Source organism: Echiichthys vipera (assembly GCF_963691815.1).
Source record: "Echiichthys vipera genome assembly, chromosome: 17".
In the NCBI taxonomy this organism is placed as follows: Eukaryota; Metazoa; Chordata; class Actinopteri; order Perciformes; family Trachinidae; genus Echiichthys; species Echiichthys vipera.
Genome location: NC_139842.1, coordinates 2,780,114 through 2,801,180, shown reverse-complemented (window position 1 = coordinate 2,801,180; position 21,067 = coordinate 2,780,114). Strand labels below are relative to the sequence as shown.

The 21,067-nt window shown below is 45.8% G+C and overlaps 1 protein-coding gene across 1 annotated transcript; it reads left to right on the top strand.

Annotated features, from left to right (window-relative positions):
* Positions 1 to 2,678: 2,678 nt before the first annotated feature.
* Positions 2,679 to 16,151, top strand: hlfa (HLF transcription factor, PAR bZIP family member a). The gene is made up of 4 exons (XM_083931558.1): positions 2,679 to 3,028; positions 4,580 to 4,918; positions 13,802 to 14,016; positions 15,101 to 16,151. The coding sequence occupies exons 1-4, from the start codon at positions 2,923 to 2,925 to the stop codon at positions 15,314 to 15,316; spliced, it is 876 nt and encodes a 291-aa protein (XP_083787684.1). The 5' UTR covers positions 2,679 to 2,922; the 3' UTR covers positions 15,317 to 16,151.
* The last annotated feature ends 4,916 nt before the right edge of the window (positions 16,152 to 21,067 follow it).

The following is a 21,067-nucleotide window of genomic DNA, read 5'->3' as shown; positions in this document are numbered from 1 at the left end:
TGCTCCTTCATGAACTCATCTGAGAGAAGACACTGCAGCAGTCAGTGATCGGATCTGTGTCACTGGCACAAAATGAAGCTGCTTGATTTACAGTTGTGACTTTGGGAGCGTATTTTAGCGTACAGATCACCGGTGGTGTATTGTTTTATGTGTTGTAGCTGATCTGTGTGTCGTTTCCTGTCAGATCCAGATCAATTTAGACCAGAGAAAAGACTCAACACCTTGTTTCAAAAGTCCTTTTATTCCTGCGGGGACACTTCGTGATATCAAATGTTTTTTTTTGGTCTAGAGTTTGACACAAGGATGTTTAAAAAATGACTTTTCCAGCAGGTTTCAGACGGACTGTGTGCTCTGTATAGAAGAAGAAGAATTACTTTTATTTATCTCGCAAGGGAAATTCAGTTTTTCCACTCTGTTATTATTCAGGTTACACACACACATGCACACACACAGGCCCGAAACCCACACACACACATGCACACACAGGACCTATATACATGCAATTAATGGAGAGATGTCAGAGCGAGGGGGCTGCCAATGGATCGGCGCCCCGAGCAGTTGAGGGTTCGGTACCTTGCTCAACAGCACCTCGACAGTGCCCAGGAGATGAACTGGCACCTCTCCAGCCACCAGTCCACGCTCCATACATGCTCCATTCAAACCGGCGACCCTCCAGTTCCCAGCTGAGTCCCCTATGGACTGAGCTACTGCCGCCCAAAGCATTTTGTTCTAACTTCCTGTCAAATAGTGAGAGTTCGACTAGTTTAACACATTGTGAGGTTGAGTAACGGAATTATTCATTTTTAAAAAACTTAACTTTCCATTTCATGTTCATGGGAAGTCTGACGCTAAATGATTCATGAGTGCTTTCAGGGAAAATCCCCCACAGTCAAGATTTAAGAAACAGTTTTTGGTTTAGTTGAAAAAATAACAATAAAGTGAGGAGTTTCAGTTTGTTCACGGGTCCGTCCGTGACCGTTTTTAAATGTTGCTTTAAAGGAAACTTTGGTGGAAACTGACACGTGAAAGACTTTTGTGTTAGACTACAACAGCAGTTTACAGCAGGCTGTGTGACTGGTGTGTGTGTGTGTGTGTGTGTGTGTGTGTGTGGAAATACTCGAGTTTGACTTTTGAAACAAAAACTTCAACAAATAACACGTAAATCTGATCGTGATCGAGCGTGTTGAACAGCTGAATGATGCGTTCATGCACGGTGACAGAACATGCAGCACTCGCTCAACGGGCAGATGAACCTGTTAAGAGGCCCCCCGGGGCAGAGCAAACAAAGAACCACGGTCCTCTCGTCTGTTTGTTTGTTTATGTTTTTACTAGGATGCTTATTAGCTTTTGCATCGCAGCAACAGCTGTTTTTCCTGCGGTTTACATGGGGACAACATTCACACTCACACTCATCACAGGACACTGACCTCCGCACCCCCTCCCCTAAGCCTTTCAATACTGTATAAGAATGATTACAGTATATATTCAGTCTTTTCTCTACTTTATTTGGTAAATGGACTTGTACTTATAAAGCGCCTTTCTAATCTTCTGACTACTCAAGGCCGCTTTCACAGTGTTTGTCACATTCACCCGTTCACACAGACATTCACACTGATGGCAGTGGACATCTACAGACCATCTAATCTAACCATTCACACCACATTTACACACCCATGCGCAGCACGGGGAACAATTCGGGGTTCAGTGTCTTGCCCGAGGACACTTCGACATGTGGACCGGGGGAGGTGGGGATCGAACTGGGGATCGAACTGGGGATCGAACCGCTGATCTATCGAATGGAGGACAACCCACTGAACCACAGTCACCCCATTTGGCCAAGAACTGTTCATCCGTGTTGTACATGGGGATATTTTTCACATATATATTGTATTATTTGTCATTATTAATAATAATATCATGAGAAGAATTTATTTTTACCTAAAAAAATCAATAACACAGATATGAAAACAGACAAACAAATACAAATAAAAAAAAAAAATATATATATATATATATATAGTTTTATATATGTATAAAAGGTTATTGTAGTCATAAAACAGTTGATACAAACAATGTTAAGATACAAAAATGAACAATGCAATTAATTATTGTGTATTTTATTTGTTATTTCATGTTATTCATATTCAAACAATTATAATAACAGTAAATATTCAGTCTTTTCTGTTCTTTATTTGGCTGAGAACTGTTCATCATTTAATCACAGGTATTAAAACAGAAAAAAACAAAATACAAATAAAAACAAAATATATATATATATTAAAAAAGATAATAGTCATAAAACAGTTGATAAAAACAATGTTAAGATACAAAAATGAACAATGCAATTAATATTTGTTTATTTCGTTTTTAGTTCTTTCATTTTATTCATGTTCAAAAAATATAAATAATAAAATAAAACATTTTTTTTATGAAATTCGAATGCGATTTTTCCGACTGTCCCTGAACGCAGCACACTCCTCTCAGCGCAATGAAGCGTTTCTTTTCTCCCACACGACCTGAACGCGCCTCACCCTCCGCCCCTCCCTGTGCTTTGACGTCACCGGCGTCCGTCCCCGCGCTTGGATGGAGGAGTGTAACGGCTCCGCTCTCCCCGCCCTCCTCCGCCTCCTCCTCCGCCTCCTCCTCCGCCTCCTCCTCCTCCAGCTACCGAGCTCCGTCTCTCCACACAGGCAGCCAGCCGCTCACCGACCTGCTGCTGCGCGGAGTCCCGTCTTCTCCCTCCGAGCCCCGGCGTCGTTTTCTGATTTTGCTCGCGAGGATCTCCGAAAAGAGGGAGCCGGCTACGCAAGTTCGGTCGCGGTCGCGTCTCTAGGGGGTGTGTGTGTGTGTGTTTGGAAATTGAATCTTTGAGTCTTTGCGAGCTTTCTTCTCCAGTTGCCCTTCAAGACACACTCGGAGAAAATGGCCAGACCTCTCCCGATGAACCCCGCTTTCCTCCCGCCGACCCACGGCGTCCTGAAGTCCCTCCTGGAGAACCCGCTGAAGCTGCCTTTCCATCACGATGACGGTACGTTGGTCGCGGAGTGATACGCATCTCTTCGCATTTTACGATCTTTGTACAACGCTTCAAAGATATTGGCGCGCTGCAAAGATAGATAAAACGCGAAGATGCGTCACTCGGATGAATTTTGAGTTGACTGACAGGTTGAGGCGAACTTTCAGCTTAAGTTTACACGCTTAAGTTAAATGTATGAGCCTAATAAGCACAATGGACATCTATTTACGTGTTGTTGCTGTTGTGGCTGAGCTGTTTTAAGCCTGCAGGTGCGGTTATAATCTTTAAACACCCCCCCCCCCCCCCATTCAGTGGGATTTATATTAGTGATACCACAGGCTGCCCATAGAGGGCGTCTGCTCTGTTGTGGGTGTTTGCATTTGCATCACTTTACCTGAGCATGAATGTTTTTAATTTTATATCACATGTATGAGAATGTGACTGTTAATTATATGTTTTAATTTAAGTGAAGTACTTTTGATTATGACCTTTTTTACAAGACAACATTTCCTCACCAGGGGAAACAAAGGAAATCCCATGTTTTTGTTTTAATTAATATAAGAAAATGAAAATGTTTCAATCTTTTCCGTATTGTCCCCGACAAATAAACTAATATTTTGTAATATATATGTATATGCATGTGTTCTTAGAGGCTCAGTTCACTCAGATTTAAAAAAAAAGTAAGTTTATTTCGAACATTTCTCCCAAAAATAATAATACACGCATATATGCACACACACATATATGCACACACACACACATATATGCACATACACATATATGCACACACACATATATGCACACAAACATATGTGCACATGCACATCTACAACAGTGATCGCGTTCATCATGAAATAAATATTGGAAAAGGAGTGAGAAGAAGTTAATTAGCACCGTTCACAGAACAAGGTCACAAAGTGCAAGTTTAAAAAAGGAGTTAACAGAGATGACAACACAGAATTAAACACTAGACACCGTGAAGCGAGACTAGTTTGTTTTTATTCCTCTACGTTCTAAAAATAGTGTCGATTTGTGCGATGTTACAATCTTTTTAGTATTGTTCCTGACAAATAAACCGATATTTATAGTATATATGTATGTGCATGTGTTCTTAAAGGCTCAGTTCACTTAGATTAAATCAAAAAAAGTAAGTTTATTAGCACTTTTAACAGAACAAGGTCACAAAGTGCAAGTTGAATAAAAAGGACCTTTCCACAGTTAACAGAGACGACACACTCACAGAATTAAACCCTATACAGCGTGAGACGAGACTCCTTTGTTATTATTCCTCTACGTTCTAAAAATAGCTTTGATTTGTGCGATACAATGGAGAATAATTAAATTGAATTAAGTTGTTGTAACGACATAACAACAGGACAGACGTTGAACTCAGCGGCTCGGTATGTGAGGAAATACTTTCCAGAGACAGAAAAATCCCCATGACGTCTTTTTTCCGTTTGCTTAATTGGTTGAACTGACTCTTCTATTTATGCCCGTGGCAAAGACCTGCGATGCTCTTCTGCTTGCGAGACAATGACGTGATTGTGCGCGAAACATCCGCAGGGTTCGGGAAAGACAAGGAGGAACCGAAGAAGCTGGACGATGAGTGCAGCGCCGCCAGCCACCCGCAGTCGGCCTTCCTCGGCCCGACCCTGTGGGACAAGACGCTGCCCTACGATGGGGACAACTTCCAGCTGGAGTACATGGACCTGGAGGAGTTCCTGTCGGAGAACGGCATCCCCGCCAACACGAGCCAGGACGCGGAGAAGGCCCAGCAGGCGGCGCAGCAGTCGCAGGCCCCTCCACCCGCTCCCCCCGCGGCCCCTACGCCCACCGTGGTGGACCTCAGCAGCCGCGCCACCACCTCGCTTCACAAGGGCCTCCACAGTCCCAGCACAGCAGGTAGGAAGCTTCACCTGCACGTGTGTTTGCTCACCTGCTACACACACACACACACACACACACACACACACACACACACACAGATGCAGAGAGAGAGGGAGCACGTCCTTGTGCTCCGTGCTCTCTGTTTCTCATTCAGCTCCTGCTGTTTTAGCTGCTCCCCGGTCGGAGCCTTGGACCACAGGTTAGATGCACTCTGACACACACACGCGCTCCGATTTACAGCCCCTGAGCTGCACTTTGGAGTCCGCGCGTACGAGTCCAAGGACGCGGCAGCACCGTCTAATTCACGAAGCTGTGATTGGCACAAAAGGCTCTTTGCACCGACTTAGTCTGCCATGAGTGCTGTTATTGTTTTTATGTGCCGTGGTCGTAAACGCCGCAGAGTTGAGATGGTTTGGATCCTGGAGGATTAGTGGTGATTACTCATTCAATTCAGTTCATTTAGCTTTGGTGCTGCAGTGTAGATACTCTGCTCTTTATGATTTAAGTTTAAATATATCTTTTTTTCAGGATCTCCATGGAGTTATCTGAATATTTTTACATGTTAACACCGACCCGTTCATGTTATTACGCGTGTGTATGTGTTTGAGTGTTGCGTTGTTCAAATGGAGCTTTTTTAATAAGAGGAAAATCAGATTATTGTACTGATCTGACGTTAAACTGTGAGTTTCTTCAGCTGCTGCAGGACAACACTTGGGTTTTCATCATAAAATCACAATTATTATGATTAATATTGAGATTGTGATTCATTTAAAGTGAATATTTAACACGATTACTCTGGAAATGATTCATTTACTGAACTTATATTAAAAAAATATTGGAAAAATTAAAACTCTTCTTTAAAAAGTGTATTTTCTTGAACTTATTTCAACTGAAAAACTAAAAAAATAACAGATTAATAAATAAAATAATTAGTTTATTAATATACTGATTATTATACATTTAAAAAAATATAAAGTAATAAATTAAATCAGACATAAATTAAATTAAATGAACCATTGCACACTTCCAAAAGCTACAGAAAAATAACTCTAATTTTAAAGAAACATATAAATGAATAGGATTTTTGGTAAACTGTATTTAACACGTTCCAGTCAGTAAGAAGTAAGAAGTCAGCGGCGTAAAGGATTTAAAACGCAACACAAAACACGGTAAATGAGTCATTTTATCTCAGTTATGTGGTTTGAATCGTGCAAAACTGAGACTGACAGGGACGTGTGGTCGACAGCTCGGCACCGACCACACACCAGAACCATTCGGGTCATTTAAAGCCCCCACCCCGCCCCCCCACCCCGCCCCCGATACATAAACAAAGCAGCCGCGACACCGGAGACACAGAAAGGCTCCAGGTAGAAGATGTGACGGATAAACAGATGGTGTTTGTGTGTGTGACACGTACACGCTCCTGTTTACGTGGGTTTCACCTGTAAACACTGAGAGACAGACGCAGCGCTACGGTGTCATTCCACCTAGGAGTGAAGAAGAGCGCGTTAAAGGACCGGGAGTCACATGTTTAAACAATCCTCCATTCGAGAGATTGGCGGTTCGATCCCCACCTCCCCCGGTCCGCATGTCCAAGTGTCCTTGGGCAAGACACTGAACTATGTAGATGTCCACTGCCATCTTTGTGAATGGGTGAACCGTTTACATTTACCGCCCGTGCAGTTGTGTATTGATCCGGCTCTGATGGCTGAAGGACAATAACGGAGGATGACGATTGTGTTTCCTGTTTACAAGGCGCAGGGATCCAGTCACTCAAAGCATTTGCCGAGGTGGTCTGAGCACATATATCTTTATCGTGTCCTGATGTCTGGAGAACCAAACCGGTTTAAACCGGGCTGGAGGACCAAACCACTTTAAACTGGGCTGGAGGTCCAAACCAGTTTAAACTGGGCTGGAGGACCAAACCGGTTTAAACTGGGCTGGAGGACCAAACCGGTTTAAACTGGGCTGGAGGACCAAACCGGTTTAAACTGGGCTGGAGGACCAAACCGGTTTAAACTGGGCTGTAGGGTGTCACAACTTCCTGTTTCCTGTCTACACCTGCTGGGGACATGGAGTCGTGACCTGTAACCCCAGTTCTACGAGGACGCGCTCCACCTGAGAACGTGTCCTGACAGGTTTGAATTTCCTCCAGTGTCCAATTAGAAACTCACTCATTAATAATCATTAAAACAATGATATCACATGACCTCAAGTCTTTGTTTGTAAACGGGCTGAACAGCACTATGTGATGCATTAGTGACATCATGAATGTATCAGTGATGACCCGGTACATCGACCGGCCGGTTCTATCAGCCGATGTTTGCGATGTGGGCCGCTGCGTTCACCGATAGTTTTTTCCCGTCATTATTCACAGACAGGCGTCCACAGGCAGCTCAGTGTTGCTGGAGACGCCTTTTTTAAGTTTAATAAATGTTCATTTTTTAAAAACTGAGACTCGTATAAACATTAATCATCATTGTGTCATTTTGATGATGTAAATTGAAGGAACAAAAGTAGCATCGGCTCCAGAAAACCGGCAGTCCGTATCGGTCATCGGGCCTAAAAAAAACCCGCTATCGGTCGATCCCTAGAACGTTTTACTGAACTCATTCATTCATTCATCTTCAACCGCTTATCCCGGGGTCGGGGTCGCGGGGGTGCTGGAGCCGATCCCAGCTGACATCGGGCGTGAGGCGGGGTACACCCTGGACAGGACGCCAGTCTATCACAGGACACATAGAGACGAACAGAGACAGACAACCATTCACACCTACGGGTGATTTAGAGTCATCAATGAACCGAACACCTGCACGTCTTTGGACTGTGGGAGGAAACCGGAGAACCCGGAGAAAACCCACGCAGACACGGGGACTCAGTTTACTTTTATTAAATGTTTCAACAAATGCATGTGAGAAAAGCTCCAACAGGCTAGAAAAAGAGGCTCATTTCATTGGTTAATTGGACTGTAATCAATTAAATGAATTCATAGTGCCCGGGCGTACCCCGCCTCACGACCAATGCCCCCCCCCCTCCGACCTCGACAAGTGGTTGAATATGGTTGGATGCATGATATTCATAGAGCACACTGAAAAACAATATTAACCTAAGGGCTTTTACAGAGTTTTAATAAAATAAACGGCTAACTTAAGGTAAATATATAAAAAGAGACCAAAAAATAACGTAGACTATAAACAGATTTTAATGTGCCGAATAATTTACAAATGAGCTGTAAATAAACGTCACACAGTTCCTGGAACGGATATTCAGTTAAATGAGTTCTACTGTCTGAAAATGAACCGTTCCCCTCCGTTTGTGTCCTGATCCTCTCTCCTCACGCCGTCACTCTGCCTCTAAAGGTGCGAACTCTCGGCCGAGCTCAAATGAGACGAGAGTGCAGCGAGAGGAGGTCCATCTGTACAGTACACTTTATTCCTCTGTGTGTGTGTGTGTGTGTGCGTGTGGATCTTCACATTTACCTCTCACGTGAACGCGGCTGGGGTTTCCTGCGGCGTGCCGAGCCATGTGACGGACACATGCAGGCGCCGTGTGCAAAGCTGAGCTGCAAACAGGAGCTTGTCACGGCATGAAACCGCCTCACCCTCTCCCTCCCTCCCTCCCTCCCTCCCTCCCTTTTAACACTCTCCACTTCCCCGTCCACTCTCCCTCTCCCTCTCCCTCCCTCGCTGCGCTGGGCTCCGACACAGCCTGGACTCGGAGCCAAGGCACAGGCTGTACCCTGCAGAGATCACATGGACTCTGGTGTGCTTTTGTCACGTGCGCGCAGTACTATTCCATCTCGCTGAGCCTCGTCTCGTTTAACCAGCCGCCCCACCACCACCACCACCACCACCCACAACAACATCAACACCGACAACAAACACAAGCAGTCCAGCAGGACGCTGATAACATTGTTATCACAACCAACGAGCACATGGACGGCCGTCTCAGTCTGAGCGGCCTGCAGACATTGAGGATCCCTATCGGGGTCGGCTCAGGAGATGGAGCCCCGTGGGCCGTAGGCAGGGGCCCAAGGGGAAGTCTGGTGTAGAAGGAGGTCAAAGGGCGTGCTGCGGTCCATTCCAGTGTCTTTGTTGAGGAAAAGGCGGCTCAGCGAGGAGCTAAATGTAGAGAGTGGATACTAATCAGACCTGAACCGTATGAATGTGCTTCTGTTCCCGTTGTCGGAGCGCCCTCTGGCTCCGTTTCTTGCAAACTGAGTAGCTTTTTTCCAGTCAGACGTCTTGTCACGAGTGGCCTGGAGGAATTCTAATAATTATTATTAAAAGAGTTTTGTACGTCATGGAAACGAAACTAAGTTCTGCAGAGTTTGGTTGATGTGTTAGTTGGAGAACAGGTTTGGATCCTGCAGGTGATCGAGTGTAAAGCTCGTGTCTTTTACTCTTAAAAGGACCCAAACCAACGTGGGACTCTCTCGCTTCCTTTTAAAGACGTAAATCTTTAACCCCAAGACCCAGTTTTTTATTTTTTAGGGGGTCAACAACCGTAGACGTCACATTGAAGCAGTGTTTATTATCTGGAAGCTGGAACCTGAAGATTCATTTGAGGTGCAGCTCAGCTCTGTGTCGAGGGTTTCCAGTCATAAATCTGTTTTGGCATCTGTTCAGATGTTGAAAGTTTCTTGTGTGTAAGGGTTTAGAACGTTCTTTCCCAAAGCTGAAACGGAAGAAGAGCGCCGGTCGGGTCAGATGCCGCTTGAGTGCAGGGCTTTCCGTGCCTGACTGCGTCGGTGTCCTCACATGGTTGAGAACACGAGAACATGGTTGAGAACATGAGAACATGGTTGAGAACATGATGGATCATTCAGGATCATTCCCATTATCTACGCCTCATTAAGTCCCACATTAAGACACCCAGACCTCGAGGAACACCACAGACAAAGTCACGCGGATGTGGGATCGAAACCTTTCGGACATTGGAGATTTCTGCAAAATAAACAAACGTTTTCTTTCTGCATTTGGATGGCGAGCACTTGGATGGCGAGCACTTGTGAACCCCCCTTTTATTGTCAGCATGCACATAAAACCATCCATCCTCTGAACGCTGCCCCGGGTCTCTAGTTTGCGGTTGCCAAGTTACACGAGGCTGCGATTCTCCTCGAGGTCACGACAGCTCAAAAAGACGCTCTCGTGACAATGAAACAGTTACCACGGCGACTAACATCATCACACACGGAGACAACCGGGCTCATTGAATCCACAAGAGTCTCATCTTTACAGTCACTCCCAGTTTTATCGCCTCCAGCGCGGTTTATGGACCCCAGCACGCAGGAACGCTATGACCGACTCTCGCATGCATTCGGGGCTAAAGGGCAAAGTGTGTGTTTTTGGTCCCGTGTTCCACTCGGGGTCAGAGGTCAACCGCTCTGTCCCTGCACACAGATACGGCGCCTTATCACCAACTGTAGTGTTATTATCACCCGCACGGCTACGCGATAACATTCGCTCTGATGTAATCGTCGACCTGCAGCCAGCAGCAGTGTGTGTGCGTGTGTGTTTGTGTGTACAGATAAAAACTCATGTCATGTCAAATTAAACCCAGGTCGCACGTATTTACTTTGAGTTCCTCCGGCTTTTCACTCAGCTCTTTGTAGGTCAGTCCCTGACCACCTTTTCCTGGCTCGTTAATTTTAGACTTCCCAGTCAGGAGGGGGTTATTCAGTGGTTTGTGTCGAGCATTAGTCGAGGACACTGCAGGTTAATGAAACAGGCTTTTGCGTCTGCTTTTAGCTCATGACCACGCTTTTGGCTTTTTAACTTCGCTAATGAGAAGATCAGAATGGAGCGCATGATGACGGGGAGGTGAGGGCAGCGCGTAAATCAAGTAACCCCTCCTCAACCTGGGAGAATACGGGGAGTTCTTAATCCCGTGTGAAAAGGCCGTTTATGTCACCGACGTGCTGAGGTGAAACTCTTTTACCCCACGTCCCCGGAGTCAAACTAATCCCGTCCGCACAGGGCTTAAGGCAGCGTCTAGTTTAAGTTAAGTCGCTTGTTTATCTGGCTTTGCTCGGGTCAGGAACAGTGGGAGGTCACGTCGGGCCATATGTGTCTGAGTTCACGGGTGAATTACCTCTGCCACGTCGGGAGTCATGGGATTCATCTGCTGCACTGAAAAATCATTGTTTTCAAAGTGCTCGTCGACTTTAAAATGTATTAGCAACAGTTTGTATTAACCGGTTCGGTCATTTCAATAACAAAGCCAAACATTCTCTGGCTCCCCTCGTGTTTTTTGTATTTCTGTGCCGCTTGCGTCCAAGAAGTGCTCATCCGATCCACTTCACACTCAACGCTGCACTCCCTCTGGTCCTCGGTACACACCCGCCAAAGTGTGTAGTCTGATACACCCATCTTGAGATAGGTGAAGGACAGTCACACATGCATCCACAGACCGATTCATCCCATATAAGTTGGATGGTGCTACTACAGCGCCTCCTATTAGCCAAATGGCACCAAATTGTCCACCAAATGTGGTGTCAATAGCACAAAGCATTCAGGAGATATGGCGTGTTTTGTGATAGAGCCCCCGCCAACAGCAGTTTTGAGCAAACTTTGAGGGTCAGCTGTAGCGAAGCTGTACGAAACATCAAAAATCTGAAAAAGTCACTTTTCTCGGCTTGGTCCTGGGATGGTCTGCACCAAATTTAGTGGCGATCGCTCAAGAAGGATAGGAGAAGGAGCAAAAACACACACATTTGGACACGCAATCAATCTAGATGCACATGGGTGTGGCTTATACGGACAGAGTCGTAGGGACAGAGTCGTAGGGACAGAGTCGTAGGGACAGAGTCGTAGGGACAGAGTCGTAGGGACGTAGTCGTACGGACGGAGTCGTAGGGACGGAGTCGTAGGGACAGAAGCGTACGGACAGAGTTGTAGGGACAGAGTTGTAGGGACAGAGTTGTAGGGACAGAGTCGTAGGGACAGAGTCGTAGGGACGGAGTCGTAGGGACGGAGTCGTAGGGACGGAGTCGTAGGGACGGAGTGGTACGGACGGAGTCGTAGGGACAGAGTCGTAGGGACGGAGTCGTACGGACAGAGTCGTACGGACAGATACGTACGGACAGATACGTACGGACCCACATCATCCACTCAATAAACTTTACTGTCGTGCTTAAATCTGTTAGAAACACAAAATGGATCCATAACTTTAATAACTTTTAGATTGTTTAGGACAAAACAACACAAATGAGAAATAAGGGGGAAAATCATGCATGGTTGTTTAATCATCCTGCATGTCCCATCACTTCCTGTTTGTAGGACAGTGTCTCCTGACGCACACACTTCCTGTTTGCTTCTGTTTGTTGACCCCGAGAGTCTGATCACAATCCAACCCCCCCCCCCCCCCCCCCCCCCCCTCAGGCGAAGGCAGAGCGTTTGCACACACTGTGACTGAAGGTCGGCCGCGTCGACTGGGGGAAATGTAGGTCAGGATGTTCTAGCTGCCGGCGCCGCAGCAGCAGCCAACGAAAACAAAACGCCGCCCGGTTTTCCAGTCGGAGGGTTTCTCATCAGGTGTTTTTGTAAACGGGCGTGGAATGCAGGTGTGGTTGTTTGTGACAGAACAAATTTGCGCAGGTGCGGTGAGTCACAGGGAGGTCTGTACGGCCGAGTATCGACATGGAGGCGTGCAGGGCGGCGTGTTAGAGAGGTCAGCTGACAGGTACGGAGGCCCGAAGCTGCCAAAACTAGAAAATAAAGACACTAATGAATAAATGACTCCATACGTTTATCAACATGCCGTTAAATGAACCAAACATAACTGAAGGTATTCATTAATTGATAAATGTGACAAAGATATTTTGTTTTTAATCAGTGTCTTTATTTATTTACCTTTGTAATTATTTCCCTGTTTATTTTATTTACCATTTATTAATTTTTTTATTTATTTAGATTTTTTTAATTTTGCATTTCTTTCTGTATTTCTTTTTTTAATTGACATATATATAAATATATATAGCATTATTAAAACCTGCTAATTTATATAGAATACAGAATATAAATGATTGATTTAATATTAATAACATAAGCAAAAATAAAACATTTACTAGACATTAATACACACACAAATATATATGTGGGATTTTCTGTATTACTTTCTTAATATATGAAGAAAATAAATAAAAACACATAAACAACACATTTTAAATGATGTATAAATTAGTAAATGTTAAAAAAAACTGCAAAATTAATGCACATGTCACATTTTATTAATTAATCCATGCTTACATGAATTTTACAGTATTTTTAGAAGATGTAAAGATATTAATTTATTCATAAAGTCCTTTATTTATTAAGTATTTCTCATTTTTAGAAGTTCGGTCGTCCGCAGTCAGGAGCTGCTGCGGTTCGAGGCCGAGTCTCTCGTCTGAGTCTCTCGTCTGTGTTTAACGCTGGTGTTAGAGCACCACCTGCTGGTCAGATGAGGCAGCTGCGTCAGATCAACTGTAGTTGTTTTTGTAGAAAATGAGTCACCTGTTCTAGTGCTTCCCGTCTGAGCCGACACTCTTTAACCACGTCTGAGCTGATCGGCCCTTAAACGCACAAACACAAAGGCAGCATTCAGAGGCCTGCTGCTCCCCAGAGGGCCTCTCTTCAGTCCGCCGCCGCCGCCGCCGCCGCTGCTGCTTCTGCTGCTCACCCTGTGTCCTCCGTCCGGCTTTAACAGCTTCACAGAAAAGAGCTGCTGATGAGGACTCAGTCAGGACGTTAAATAACCCAGTTAACCCTAATGGAAGAGCCACCCTGTCCTTTAATGGTGCCATTAGAGTCCAAATCCGAGGTGTGCAGAGATCCTCCTGCCTCTTTACACCTTAGCGTGGTTCTGCGTAAGTGCCGGCGGCTAATATGTGTTATTTGTGTCGTTGTCCTCCCGCAGCGCTGCCCTCAGCCCGGGACACTCCCAGCCCCATCGACCCAGAGTCCATCCAGGTGCCCCTGGCCTACGAGCCCGACCCGCAGGACCTGGCCCTGTCCAGCGTGCCGGGGCAGGAGATGTTCGACCCGAGGAAACGCAAGTTCTCCGCCGAGGAGCTGAAGCCGCAGCCCATGATCAAGAAAGCCCGCAAGGTCTTCATCCCCGAGGACCTGAAGGTGAGCTCCCAGATGTGAGATCAGAGCCCAGATGTTTGGGCAGGGGAGGGTCTGAGGTTCGACCCCGAGGGGAAGAATATGCTCCAACTCTGACATATTAATAACTCCGATCGAACCCGTAGTTTAAAGAAGGTTTTTTAACTTTTTACAATCAGAGCGAGCGCAGAAGGTTGGTGTTGTTCACACGATCGTGTCTAAAACAATCTAAAATAAAAAGTATGATAATCAGGGGTGTCAAACTCGTTTTAGTTCAGGGGCCACAACCGCCCAATTTGATCTCAAGTGGGCCGGACCAGTAAAGTCCCAGCAGAACAGACAACCTAGAACTTTTCTTTTAGTGCAAATAAGTACTTTCTGAACACTACTGTCTTTATACAAAACATTATGAATCCTCTGATAATCCTAAATATTATAAAATCTATATTTAACTTTAAACTGCTGCCGTGGTTCGGGCTGGAGTCGGGTTTGGACAGCGGGTTCCTGCAGGGTCGGGTCTGATCTTGGGCCGGATCATAGATCACAGCATGCTTATTAATGGTGTCTGCACCAAGAACACCGTCACATTTGAGACATTTGAAGGTTTTTAGTTGCACTTATAGTGCGGACAATACGGTATTTATGGAGTATTAGAAATGTTTTCTTCGTGTCTCTACATTTAAATATGTTTTAGCTCCATATGTTTTGTGTTTATTTACACCAATTTGATGAAAAACGTCTCAGCTTTTTGCATTTCTGACACAATTTAAACACTTTTATTAGTAATTATTGTTTAATGACGTAAGTGACTCCGATACATGATGTCTAAATAAGCAAAAACGCCACCGTAGGCGCTGGAGGAGGATTTCTACCGCAGCGTTCAAAGGCTCAATAAAAACTGTTATTTTAACACGGGTAATAATTCAAACTGAAAGCGCCGTGTCAGCAGAGTGCACGCGCTGACCTCGTGACCCCGTCGGCAGCCGGAGGCGTCCTCAGGAGATTTATCAGACCGCTCGAGGGCGATACAAACAAACCAACCATTTTATTATTTTACCCATAAAGAGTGTGTGTTTTCCGGCGCTGACCCGTCTCCTCTGCTCTCCAGGACGACAGGTACTGGGCCCGGCGCAGAAAGAACAACGTGGCGGCCAAGAGGTCACGGGACGCCCGGCGGCTGAAGGAGAACCAGATCGCCATCCGGGCCAGCTTCCTGGAGAAGGAGAATGGCGCTCTCCGCATGGAGGTGGCGGAGATAAGGAAGGAGCTGGGCCGCTGCAAGAACATTGTGGCGAAATACGAGGCCCGACACGGGCCCCTGTGAGCCCCCGCACCCAACCACCGACACCCGCTTTACTCCCCAGACCCGCCTGCCCTCGAGTTTGAAGGACAATGTGTCTCTTTTGGTGGCACTGCCCCCTCCTCCCCCTCTCCAAACCTCCCCCCTCAACACACCCGTATGATTCTGGTGTCCATCATCTGCTCCTTCTTTGATTTCCTGTACACACTGTTCAACTCAATATATAGATACATGTATGTATTCACACACACACACACACACTCTCCCTACTTTAGGAGTTACGAGCCAACCCCACCCCCCGAGTCCCCACCCCCCCACCCCCCTGGCGGAAAAAAACCTTCCACTATTGCAGATGATGCCATGCTGTTTGTTGTTCACTTTCATACCAATTTTCTACGAGCGACCAGGACTGAAAACTGTTGTTTCCCTTGTTTCCTGTGATTTGAACATGTGACATGTCCGAGAGCCCGCCATCATCACACCCCAACCAACGTGTCCGAGAGCCCGCCATCATCACACCCCAACCAACGTGTCCGAGAGCCCGCCAACATCACACCCCAACCAGCGGTTTTTTGTTTTTCATCCTGCGAACCGGCTCCTCTCTCCCGACCCCCTTTTTTTAAAACCCCTCTACTCGACGTAGGTGTGTTTTCCGTCGCCTGACCTCCCCGGCGCTGCGACGCGACCCCCTCCCCCCCCCCTCCTCTCGGCTTCTCGGTGTTCGAACGTTTAGATGCAATCGACGCGGCGTAGATTTGCCTTTTGTTGTTGTCGTCGTTTCTTCATTTTTACGGACACTGAGCAATAATTCCTGTCCAAAACTACTCTGACACGACTACACACCATACTTTAGCCCCGCCCCCCCGAAGACAACTGTAAATAAGCTCTGCACTAACGCGTGTCTCACAATCTGATCCACCGATGCAACGTCTCCACGCGCTCCAAATCTCCTCTGCCTCGTATTTATCGACCTTTTATTTCTCAGATGGAACATTGACGTCTCATATATATATATATATATGTGTGTGTGCATATATATAAATATGTATTCTGTTGATTATAATTGTTAGCATTGATACGTCGTCGTTTAGCCTCCTCCTCGTTTGAAGCATGATTTTCTTTCTGTCCCGGGACGAAAAAAGCTACTTCGCAAACCTCTTCTTTTCTCTTTTTTGTTCCGTCGCTAATTATTACGACCTCTGTTCTAACGTTAGCATGATTAACGCGCGTGTTTTCGTTTATAGAAACCGATCCCCCGCGTCCGTAGTCCCTCGTCGTAGCTCCACGTTGGCCTCTTTCTTTTTCAAAGATGGCTGCATGAATGTAAAAGGTGTTGACGCAGAAACAAAGAGAGGGTTGGGCGGTGTTGTCCGACGCTGCGGTCGACCCCCGTGGATTTGTTTACCGCAGACCAAACGACTCGCAACAGAGATGATATATTGGTTACAAGAGATAATGTTTATATAAACCGATTCTATAAGTTGTTCTTTTTGTACAGTATTTTTCCTATACATTACTGAACTATGTATTTTAAAGGCACAACAGATCCAGAAGATTATTAAAGAATACAAATATATATATATATAACTCAACAAACAAATGCATTTACGTGGTATTTTGATATTCTGTGTCGTCGTTTTACAGAGATGTGTGGATATTCAGCAGCACTCGAACCTCCCGGGCATTATCAGTGTCACCATCACTATAAATGTTATTATTATTATGATTATTATGATTATGAGGACGCTCCTGCTTGTGTCGGCGCCGCCTTCAGGCTCCCGCATCATACACGAAAAAGCCGTTTAACTCTGAGGAAGCAGATGCTGAAGATGCAGTCCGGAGGAGAGAATGTACAGTTTGGCATTTTTCAATAACCTAACGAAGAAGAGACACGTTTGTTCATCATGTTCAGTGTTGTGACCCTCCCCCCGTCCCCCGTCACGTCCCCCGTCACCCCCCGGCACGTACGGAGTCCTCCAGATTTCGTACCCAACGTTGAATATTCCTACCTTTCTTTTTTAGACGCGCAGCTCGTGAAGTGTCTGACGGGATGAAGTTACGATGAAGGAAGGGAAATGTAACGCGGGTTCCTTCTGCTGCTCCGTGTGTGTGATCGGCCGTCGCAGCATGTCCCTGAACCTGAGTGATGGACACTGGGAAGCTTTCCTTTTAGTTTTATTCTTATTTTAAATGAAGGCTTAACGGTGGACTCCCCCCATACATTAGTGGTGTTTTAGTGCGGAGCTGCGTGCCGCCAAGGCTGCGACCGATCTGTGTTTTCGAGGGTCGATATTCACGTTTCTGATTATTTCTGTGGAAGTCAAAGGCTGCAAATATTAAAGTGGAATCATCCCAAAGAAGTAGTTTTAACATTTTTGTGATATTAATTTTCTGGCTGGGCGATATGTAGATATTATATTATACGACGCTAGATATCATCTTAGATATAACGACATAAGAGTTGTGTTTTCCAGGTTTTACAGTAAACTTTTACTATAATTTCCTTTACAGAATGAATCATTATATCCACATTACTGACGATTATTCATGAAAAAAGCCTCGCTGCGTAAATATTAAGACAAAGTACCAAAAGGAAAACTTTCAATCTTGTCTCGATATCGAGGAATTTGGTCAAAAATATTGTCATGTCTGATTTTCTCCATATCGCCCGTCCCCCGTCGGGTATAACAGTGGGCGGCCGCTTAGCTTAGCTTAGCTTAACTTAGCACAAAGACTTTTAAACAGAGGGAAAACGTCTCTGACAAATTATTTAAAGTGCTGTGATGAAAATGACCATTTCGATTTAATTTATCTGACTTAAAAAACAACAACATTCAGATTCAAAATCACTGTTTTTTGTAATTTAATCTTCAATTCAAGGTGCCAGGTTTCAAATCTGACAAATTTCGAGTTCAATTAAAGCTTTTTATTTGACAGTAATGCATTTATTTTTTTAATATGAGAGTTATAAATAATTTTAACAGTGTCAGCCTGGACTTCCGTATTTTTGTGCTGACGTCTTTGATGTTTTTAACTTTGCGGCGTCAGCGTTCGGTTCTTTTCAGGGTGAAGGAGCGTTAATACGGACCCAATGAAACGCGTCGCATCTTAGTCCAGACGTGGCTGAACGCGATCGATCCGATCCAGAGGCGTGCGCGTGCGACGTAAAGCGGCTCTTTTCAAACCACGGACGTTGTTTTTTCTTGTCTTTTTTAGAAGTTTGTTTCCCTTCTGCTTCTTATTGTAGAGAAGAGCGAAGACGGGAACGATGCCGCGGAGGAAACCCCACAGGAACGCTCAATAGGAAGAAGCCAATAACGAACCCACGCGTGTCCCAAAAGTACCTCACCGTCGAGTGATTCCACTACCTCACCCGGAAACGTTAACCATAATCCTGCGTCTACTCCAGTGCCTTGAATACACTGACTGTTCCCCAGTCTCTCCGCAATGTAAAGTTCACACCGCAGCACCGATCGGGCAGGTTCGGCTCCGCGTTAACGCCTCCTCAGTGCGTCAGTATACAAAATCTACCAATTCTGTACGAATCACATTAATGCGCTCGTTTTCTCATGTGCTGATTCTCTTATTTTGGACATTGCAGCAGACTTGTAACCATTGTATTCATGGCAACACCGGCGGACTGTTTTCAGAGTGTGTAGAAAGTGCAACGTTGAAGTGTGTTCGGTCTCGACCGTCACAGAACGGATGCATCACGTTTGTCTGTGCTGTCGGCCCTCGGCCTCCGCGTCTCTCTGTAATTTGTAGTGTCTAATAAAATCCAAATTCTTTTCCACTGTGTCTCCATTCACTGCTCATTTATGCAGGTTTCTTATACATTACACAAGCTTAGTTATCACTATGGAACCTCTCTGCGTATCAGGAGCTATTCATGCACCTTTCTGTGGCGCACGCACACCAAATTGGTGAGTCAGTGTGACGAGCTACTTTGACGCAGACATAATAAGTTTATGACAAAGGAGGGAGGGACTGGATGAAGCATGGCTTTGTTTAAACAAGAAAGGAGTCCAGGCCACGCCCCCACCACAGCGACTTCCTGGTTGATCCAGGAAGTGCTAAAAAAACTTACTCCCACTGTGCCTCAGTCCCGTGCCCCGTGCTTTAGGGTCCTTGTCCCCCCCTCCAGGCCCGTTTGTACTCACACTACCTGGGCCTCGTCATCACGCCGTAACACGTCACACGCATTGATGACATCATGGCGATGCGTGGCTTTGTTTCCAGATCTTTCCGTAGACCTCTGAGTTTTTGTGCGTCTTGTCGACTGTTTTTGAATCTTTTCATCGACCAAATCTGCAGTAAACACTCCACCTCCGCATCACACCAACGTGAACCTTTCACCGCCATTGTTTGAAATGTCCGCGCATGGTCCCTCCTTCTTTTTTCTATGTCCCAACAGGCGCACAGGAAATGACCTCAGAGCCGCCGTAGGCCTCTTGCTTGTACACATGCGCACGCTCTACGAAAGCCCACCTCTCCCAAACGGGCCGTGGACGGCAAGTTGGCCGCAGCTAGGCGCGGTACGGTTGCACTCACACTGGTCAAACGAACTTGACTTTACCTGTGGAACCTGTTTGGGCACGGTACGGATGGACAGTGTGAGAGCGCCCTTAGTGTCCACTAGGGGCAGGTTTCATAACAAAGCAGTTTCTCATTGAGCCCCATGTTAAACAGGCCGTTTTCACAGCATCATTAAACCTGTTTAAGGACAAAAGAACATTCTAGTCTGTGTGTTTAGCTCATATCTCCATGACAACACTGAGGGGGAGGGGCTAGTTTTTATTTTATTGGAGGTTAAAGTTTATGAATAATTAGGGGCGCGGCCTCTTGAGTGGCAGCTAGCCTCTGGCCCTCACTTCTCCTCGGAGGTAAACGTCAGCCAGATGGACGTATGCCCCTCCCCCCAACATCACATACATGCCTGTTTTTGGTAAGAGGAAATTATTCAAAGTGTGTGTTGTTGAGAGAACGGACCTCGACGGAGGCTACGTTCATTTTTCTACAGTCTCTGGTCCAGGCCTATATTTGTTGAATGATTTCAGCCTCTGCCCCTCCAACACCTCCTGCACGGCCCTGCTCAGGCTGCATACGGGTAAAGGTATGAGTACTATGAGTACATTAAGCTTGAACCTCAGTGTCAAACTATGTCAAGTATTGAACGTTGACATTGAATGCCTTGTGCCATTCTTGTTTACTTCTTCAGTATTTACAGATGTAGAGTTCCAGCCACGGTACCAGATCAGGCCGGGGGGGGGCCTGAAGTGGTGGGCAATGGCCCCCTACCGTACTTTCTACCCCTGTACCTGCACCCTTGCTCACACCACACACAGACCTGCACACCTGGAACGTTTCGGAGGCTGTGTCTTGCACGGTTGTGTCGCTAACACAGCGGCAGAATATCACTGAAACGTTCAAAGTCTGACGGACGCGTGAGTCGCTGAGGCCTTTGACTAAACGCGTCCGTCATCTGTCTTTGAGCAGTGAATCATGTCGGCTCTTCGATGTGTGCGAGAAATGAAACCAAAGCCCTCTAGTGCAGGGAGAAGTCTTTAAATATACTTCAGTGTGACGCATCTGAGGACATGGTCTTGGCTCTGGTGCAGAGCTCTAATTATCAGTGCAGCAGCCACAGTGTGTTTCCTCTGTGTAGGTCGTACAAACATTATTACCTTCCTTTCTTTCTTTGACAGTCAATGCAAACAGGATTTCAAAGGGGAACTAATGAATGAGGACATTCTGCGGAGGCTCAGACGTGGGGCA

Coding starts and splice junctions, on each gene's coding strand:
- hlfa (XM_083931558.1), top strand. CDS start 2,923: ATGGCCAGACCTCTCCCGATGAACCCCGCTTTCCTCCCGCCGACCCAC. Junction 3,029..4,579: donor GCCTTTCCATCACGATGACG/GTACGTTGGTCG, acceptor AAACATCCGCAG/GGTTCGGGAAAGACAAGGAG. Junction 4,919..13,801: donor CCACAGTCCCAGCACAGCAG/GTAGGAAGCTTC, acceptor GTCCTCCCGCAG/CGCTGCCCTCAGCCCGGGAC.